General features: G+C 40.0%; 2 protein-coding genes across 2 annotated transcripts; both read right to left on the bottom strand.

Annotated features, from left to right (window-relative positions):
* Nucleotides 1–3,754: 3,754 nt before the first annotated feature.
* On the bottom strand, nt 3,755–4,129 carry LOC130589490 (uncharacterized). The gene has a single exon (XM_057390761.1). The coding sequence runs from the start codon at nt 4,127–4,129 to the stop codon at nt 3,755–3,757; it is 375 nt and encodes a 124-aa protein (XP_057246744.1).
* Nucleotides 4,130–6,278: 2,149 nt separating this feature from the next.
* On the bottom strand, nt 6,279–7,761 carry LOC125491806 (uncharacterized). Its single transcript, XM_057390760.1, has 2 exons — nt 6,894–7,761; nt 6,279–6,850 (listed from the first exon to the last, which is right to left on the bottom strand). Exons 1-2 carry the CDS (start codon nt 7,759–7,761, stop codon nt 6,279–6,281), a joined length of 1,440 nt encoding a protein of 479 aa, XP_057246743.1.
* Between the last annotated feature and the right edge of the window lie 250 nt (nt 7,762–8,011).

Here is an 8,011-nt window from a genome sequence, read left to right as displayed (position 1 = left end):
CGTCCCGATTCTGCTGGGAGATGTTTCAGAAACTAGCTGAGATCAAACCGTCGTACCTTAAGGGGTAAGCTGAACCTATCCTCTTAGAAGGTTGGATTAGGGAGTTTGAAAAGATTTTTAGGATTGTGAATTATCCTGAGAGTATGAAAGTAGGTCAAGTTATACTGTATCTGAAAGAGAGACTAACTTATAGTAGAAAGAGAATGAGACTAGACTTATTATTGTGAAAGAACTTAATTGGGAATCTTTTATTGTTGCTCCAGAGGAAAATTTTACCCTGCTTTTATGAGGAAACTGAAGGTCTAAGAGTTTATCAACCTTAGGATGGGGAGCATGACCATCTCTAAGTATTATAGCAAGTTCATAGCATTGTCTAGATTTGCACTTGAGGTAATAACCTTTGAGGAGTTAAATGCTTAGTGATTTGAGCAAGGTTTGATTGAGGAAAATTCAATTGGGGTTAGTAGATTATGAAGAAATTGACTTGTTTATTAGTATTCATACTGGCGAAATCATAAGGTGTACTAAGTTGTTTAAAAACCTGCCTTTGAAGATAGGAGGTTGTCTCTTTCCGTCTGACCTAATAGAATTCAACTAGGGAGACCTGAATGTAATTCTTGGAATCAATTGGTTAAGTCTTTACAAGGCTAATATTGATTGTGAGATTCAGAAAGTAGTGTTGAGAAACCCTTTGGGGAAATTGACCTCCTGTAGACGTTTTGGGAAACCTAAGAAGTTTGGAGTTATCTCTGCTATGTAAGTGAGGAAATTGATGAGAAAGGGGGTGTGAGCTATTTTTCTGTAGTGCGCAGGATGTGAGTAAGGAAGCCGAGTTAAAACTTGAGGATGTCCCAATAGTGAACGAGTTTATGGATGTGTTTCCAAATGAGATATCAGGTATGCCACCTGTTAGAGCTGTTGAGTTCACTATAGACTTAGTTCCTGGAACTGCACCTATATCTAAGACACCCTATAGAATGGCACCTCCTGAGATAAGTGAGTTGAAGATGCAATTGCAAGAACTCCTAGATAAAGGTTATATTAGGCCTAGTGCATCACCTTGGGGAGCCCATGTGTTATTTGTGAAGAAAAAGGATGGTAGCATGAAGCTATGCATTGATTATAGGGAGTTGAATAATGTAACCATCAAAAACAAATATCCTTTGCTTAGAATAGATGACCTATTCGACCGATTGAATGGAGCAAGTGTGTTCTCAAAGATTGACTTACGTTCAGGATATCACCAATTGAGGGTAGCGAATAAGGATGTACCAAAGACTGCCTATAGAACGCATTATGGTCACTATGAGTTCACTGTAATGCCATTTGGGTTAACCAATGCTCCCGCCATAGTTATGGATTTAATGAATAGGATCTTCCATGAGTTTCTAGACAAGTTTGTAGTGGTTTTTATTGATGGCATTCTAATATATTCAAGGAAAGAAGCTGAGCATGATGAGCACTTGAGGATTATTTTAGAGACATTGAGGAAAAATCAATTATATGCCAAATTCTCTAAGGATGAGTTTCGTTTGGAGAAAGTAGCGTTTTTGGTCACAATGTGTCTAAGGAAGGAGTCTCAATAGATCCTGCTAAGATTCAAGCCGTGAGTGAGTGGCCAACTGTAACGCCCCGACCTCTAATCATCGTGGTTAAGTTAATTAATCGATTATTAGCAGCGGAACCTAGATAGTCGGCGCGTTACCGCCGTACTTTCCATAAGAAAAATACAAGGCGACATAAAAATATAAACTTAAACATCTTATAACATGAAGCATAACGTAGATCTAACATTAGTCTTGATTAATAGAGACTTAGTTACTAATCAGAGTTTTGACATAAACTTAAATAAATCGATGAGAGTCTATATAATCTAGATATTAAGTAAATCCTCACTGCTACGCCATCCCGTTATCACCATTGGTACCTAAAACATAAAACAAAACGTCGTGAGCCGAGGCTCAGTAACATACTACTCTAACATCGTAAATTCATTTCACATCATTTTAGTTAAAAACAGGAAGGAGAGAATAAGTAAAACATTTCACAAATATATCATAGTAGGTTACATTATCTTCTTTATCATGTTCATCATCATATATCTTTCACTTTGGTAACTTGGCAAATATCGCATACCACATATCACATATAGGGACGTCTCCCTAAACACATATTGCCAGAAAGGCGGCCACAAATGGATGACACTCTCGGTGTCCAAATATTGCCAGAAAGGCGGTCACAAATGGATGACACTCTCGGTGTCCAAATATTGCCAGAAAGGCGGTCACATCATAGGTGACATTTTCTATGCCCACATACTTGCCAAGAACCATCTTTCACTTTACTTTATCATGTTTCAAATATCATAATTACATTACATCATTATAATCATAGTCATGAAATATCATTAAACCATAGCATTATTATACTCATATTTTCGTAACATCGAAGTCGTTTCATTTCCTCGAAAATCATCATATTCGTAAAACCTTTCATATCCCACAATCCATAAATCAACAACATAGTGCGAAATACCATAAAACATCATTCGAAAGGGATTGTGGGTGTTAGCAGTAGACGTTACCTGAATTCCTGCTTAATAACCTTGATAGCCGGGGGACGAAAATTCCGGCAGAGGAATCGGACGCGGCTTCGGTGGTCGGCGGCGAGCAGCGGTGGTCTGCGTCAGCGACGTCAGTCTCCGGCGGTGGCGAAAGGCGGCAGCAGCGGCACACGCAAAAAAAAAGAGGGGCGAGAGAGACAGCGCGAGGAGAGAGAGAGTGCGCGAGGAGGAGGAGTGCTGGCGGTTTGGCGGAGCTCCGGCGGCGACTGGTGACCGGCGAGTGACGACGAGATGGGGGCGGGACTGGGCGCGGCGCAGGTGGCGCGCGCGGTGGCCGACGGTGGTCGGTCGTGGGGGCGAAACAGAGGAGAGAGAGAAGAAATTTGGGTTTTCTCTTTTCTTTTTTTTTTTATTTCTTTTAGTTACAACTTTTCCGGCGATTAATGACTGAATTTCTTATGAGAGGGAGAAGAGATGATGAAGGTTGTAATTGGTGTGTTCTTGATGTTGAATTCATGACTATTTATAGGGAAATTTGGAGTTAAGAATCAGTGGTTGGGAGGAAGACGGTGAAGTAAATAATCTGATTTTGTTAACTTGAAGAAGCAATGGTGATGTGTTGGGGACATATCTTGACTGAAGAAGAAGAAGAGAGTTGTGATTGCATGAATGACAAATGGACATGGTGGAGTGAGGAGGAAGACACCATTAATGGGGATTGACCATAGCTTTCTTTTTTTTCTTTTTCCTTTTTATTTTCTCAACCAAAATATCAGAAATTTTCCACACTAACACCTATCAACGTGACTTAGTGAAATCTTGGGTGAAATGTTGACATTTTGTACTTTAAATAAATTATCAACTACATTAACCTTCTTGTTTCACTCATGAAATTGTAAATTATAAATTATTGTCATAATTTAAGTTGGTGATTTTTTATGTTGAAAATTCTATAATCATTATACGTTGCTTAATTAGTGGAACGGATAAAATAAAATATACTCTAACTACATTATTATGTTAATTATTCACTTAAATATGTTTGAGATTTTTAGGATATTTCATCCTTACCCCCTTAGAAAAAGTTTCGTCCTCGAAACTTACATAGCATTGTCAAAAGGATAAAATCATGCATTCATAAACTTGAACATTCATACATAAGATTTCAGAAGCATATAACATCAAAGTCATCTATTCAAACAAGTGAGGGTATTTTGTTCTCATCTGATCCTCTACTTCCCAAGTGGCTTCGGATGACGTGTGATTAGCCCATAAAATCTTAACCATAGGAATTACTTTGCTTCTAAGTCGCTTTTCCCTACGATCAAGAATTTCAATCGGTTTCTCTTCATAAGTTAAATCCTTCCTTAGCTGCAAAGGCTCGTGTCTGATCACATGGCTAGGGTCTGGTATATACTTTCGCAACATCGACAAGTGGAAAACATTATGAACTTTATCCAAGTCTGTCAGCAATGCCAAGCGATAAGCTACTTCGTTGACTCGATCCAAAATCTCATATGGGCCAATGTACTTCGGACTTAGCTTACCAGTTTGACCAAATCTCATAATACCCTTAGTAGGCGAAATTTTCAAGAAAACATGATCACCTACTTCGAACTCCAATGGTCTCCTTCAGCGGTCCGCATAACTCTTTTGCCTGTTCTGTGCAGCTTTCATCCTAGCTTGAATTAATCGTACTTTTTCCGTTGTCTCTTGTATCAAGTCAGGTCCAATCATTCGAGCTTCATCAATGTCACTCCAACACAGGGGTGTTCTACATCTTCTTCCATACATTGCTTCATATGGTGCCATTTGGATGCTAGCTTGATAGCTGTTGTTGTAAGAAAACTCAACCAATGGCAAGTATTTCTCCCAACTTCCTTGAAAATCCAGAATACATGCTCTCAACATATCTTCGAGAGTCTGAATGGTCCTTTCTGTTTGACCATCTATTGCTGGATATGGAAAGCGGTGCTAAAATCCAGTCTCGTACCAAGTGCCTTTTGTAATTCCTTCCAATGCCTCCTTATCTGGAACACATGTTCGACCCTGAAATCTCAACGTGCCATCATCTTGGATCACAAATCCCGGTGACTTTCCCTTCTTCACATCACTCTTTATCTTTTGCAACTCCAAATCTCCATCTTGCGCCTCTTTTATTTCTTCCAACAAAGTCGGCCTCAACTCCAATGCGTACAACTGTGCTTCTATTTTTGGTTGCATGATCTCCACTTTCATCTTCATCAAATCATCATTGATTTCTTTCGGCAAGGTTAAGGTTGTGTTTAGGTAGGATTTGCGGCTTAGAGCATCAGCTACGACATTAGCTTTGCCTGGGTGATATAGGATCTCGACATCATAATCCTTTAGGAGTTCAAGCCATCTACGTTGCCTCAAGTTCAATTCCTTTTGGGTAAAATGTATTTAAGGCTTTTGTGGTCGGTGAAGATCTTACAGGAACACCATAGAGATAGTGTCTCCATATTTTGAGAGCAAACACAACTGCGGCTAGTTCAAGGTCATGAGTTGGGTAGTTTTGTTCATGAGGCTTGAGTTGACGGGAAGCATATGCTATAACTTTATCATTCTGCATCAACACACAACCTAATCCATGCTTAGAGGCATCGCTATACACAACAAATCCATCAGTTCCAGAAGGGAGAGTAAGAACAGGAGCAGTAGTGAGACGCTTCTTCAACTCTTGAAAAGCTGCTTCACATTCATCACTCCATACAAACTTAACCGTCTTCTTTACCAATCGAGTTATAGGCATGGCTATCTTGGAGAAATCTTGGACAAATCTTCTATAATATCCAGCTAAACCCATAAAACTCCGAACTTCAGGAACATTAGTGGGTCTAGGCCATTCCATGATAGCTCTTATCTTTTGTGGATCAACCGAGACTCCAGTATCTGAAATGATGTGCCCTAGAAAGGCAACTTCTTTCAACCAGAACTCACATTTCTTCAACTTTGCATACAACTTCCTTTCTCTCAACACTTCTAACACCTTCCTCAAATGTTCTTCATGCTCAATCAAGTTTCTTGAAAACACCAAGATATCATCGATGAATACAACCACAAACTTATCGAGGTATGATTTAAATACTCGGTTCATCAGATCCATGAAGACAGCAGGGGCATTGGTTAACCCAAATGGCATTACTGTGAATTCATAATGACCATATCGGGTCCTGAAAGGTTTTTGAAATATCTTCTGGCTTTATGCGGAGTTGATGATATCCGATCTTAAATCAATCTTGGAGAAGATAGTTGCACCTCGAAGTTGGTCAAAAGATCATCAATACGAGGCAATGGATATTTATTCTTGATGGTGATCTTGTTCAACTCTCGATAATCAATGCATAACCTCATGCTTCCATCTTTCTTCTTGACAAATAGAACTGGTGCACCCCATGGCGACACACTAGGTCGAATATACCCCTTCTCGAGTAATTCATCTAGTTGCTTTTTCAGTTCTTGTAACTCAGCAGGTGCCATTCGATAAGGTGCCTTGGAGATAGGAGCAGATCCAGGAACGAGGTCAATGCTGAAATCTATCTCTCTTCTGGTGGCATGCCAGGTATCTCTTCCGGAAATACATCAGGGTACTCACAAACTATGGGAATATCGGATAACAAGGGTTCAGGTTTGGTTAGGTCTACCACACTACATAGGTAACCATAATGACCCTTTGAAAGTAACTTGAAGGCTTTCAAGGATGAGATGATTTCAGGTTTGGGTTGGATTTTCTTCTTCGATAAGAAACCTTACACCCATCTGGCTTCATGAGGGTTATTTCATGGTTAAGGCAATTTATGTCCGCTTTGTACTTCGACAACCAATTCATTCCCAATATCACATCAAAGTCGGTTAATTCAAATTGAATGAGGTCTACTTGAAATTCACATCCTCCTATGAGAATAGGACAATTTCTATACATGACATCACATAAGATGGATTCACCATTAGGGATGGTGACAGACATGGCAGAGAATTCAGAGCATGGTTTTGCATTCAAGCTTCTAGAAAATGCAGTAGATATAAACGAATGGGAAGCTCCAGAATCAAAAAGGACATAAGCAGGTACAGAGTTGACAGGAAAAGTACCAGTAATAACGGTGTCATCAGCCTCAGCTTCTTCTTTCTGCATCATGAACACTCGTCCGGCTTGTGGAGGTCCACGTGGAGGGTTTTTGTTGGCATTATTACTTGCATTCCTACCATAACCATAGTTCTGAGAATTGTTCCTTTGCACTGGCCCACGATTATTAGTGTTTCTTCTTCCTTTCCAAAGTCGGGCAATTCTTAATCATATGGCCCATCTTACCACACCAGTAGCACTGATCGGTTCCTGCTCGACATTCTCTGGCTAGATGGCCCCATCTGTTGCACCTGGTGCAATGAGCAACTGTCCTTTGACCATTATTGTTTCTTGAGAACCCTGTGTTCTGCTTCTTGAAAACATTGCTTATTGGAACTTCTTGACCTTTACCTTTTCTTTTTCCATTCTCATAAACATCCTTTCGCAGCTTCATTTTCCTTTCAACATTGATAGCTCGATCATATAGCTCTTGATAGGACTTACTCATGTTTGCAGCAAGCCTTTCTTGAAGGTCCAGATTCAAACCTCCTTCAAATCGATTCATCCTTTGACGATCCGTAGACACCAGATCAGGAGCAAATCGAGCTAACTCATTGAATTTCACAGCATATTCCAGAACTGACATACCCCTTTGCCTCAGATGGATAAACTCATATTCCATCTGGAGTTGCAGAGACTGAGGGTAAAACTGGTTTCTCATAGCCTCCTTTAAACCTTCCCATCCAAATCCAGGTTGATTCTGCATCTCTCTAGCAGTCTTCCACCACAGATCAGCTTGCCCTTTTAAGTAGAATACAGCAAAGTTAACTTTCCACTTGTCTGGACACTGGGTGGCATCAAAGAGTTTCTCCATGCCATTCAACCATTCCTCGAACTCGGTGGGGTCAGGTTTTCCATCATAAGTAGGCGGCTTGTGAGCAGAAAACCTTTTGAACATATTGGAGCATTCTTCCTGCTCCGTCTTGGCCCTTGGTCGGTTTCCTTGCAAGAATTCCATCATCAGCTTCATTATATCCACCTGATTTCCGTTAGCATTTTCAGTCGTTTCTTCGAAAACAGGGTCACTTCGCAAGGTATCTAGCCTTTGCCTCATTCTTCAAGTGTGACTTAGGCCCATGGGTTCCACTTCCTCCATTAGTAGGTCCACTTCCACTTGTTGCCATGTTCTAAAAATCACATATTCCATGTGCATAACATGTTAGGAGGCATGACTATCGTCGTAAAAATAATATAAAAATATTCCCTTCCCAGATCCTAACACTCACACTCATTTTCATTTTTAAACACTTATTAACTACACCATTTAGTTTTCATATTATTATGTTATATAAACCCTATACTCA

Source organism: Beta vulgaris, chromosome 7 (genome assembly GCF_026745355.1).
Source record: "Beta vulgaris subsp. vulgaris cultivar EL10 chromosome 7, EL10.2, whole genome shotgun sequence".
NCBI lineage: Eukaryota > Viridiplantae > Streptophyta > Magnoliopsida > Caryophyllales > Amaranthaceae > Beta > Beta vulgaris.
This window is presented reverse-complemented; position numbering and strand designations above follow the sequence as displayed.

Bases quoted from the DNA above. Each gene is read 5' to 3' on its own strand.
- LOC130589490 (XM_057390761.1), bottom strand. From the start codon at position 4,129: ATGAGATTTGGTCAAACTGGTAAGCTAAGTCCGAAGTACATTGGCCCA.
- LOC125491806 (XM_057390760.1), bottom strand. From the start codon at position 7,761: ATGAGGCAAAGGCTAGATACCTTGCGAAGTGACCCTGTTTTCGAAGAA. The intron at 6,851-6,893 runs GTAAGATGGGCC...GACTTTGGAAAG, and splicing joins CGATCAGTGCTACTGGTGTG to GAAGAAGAAACACTAATAAT.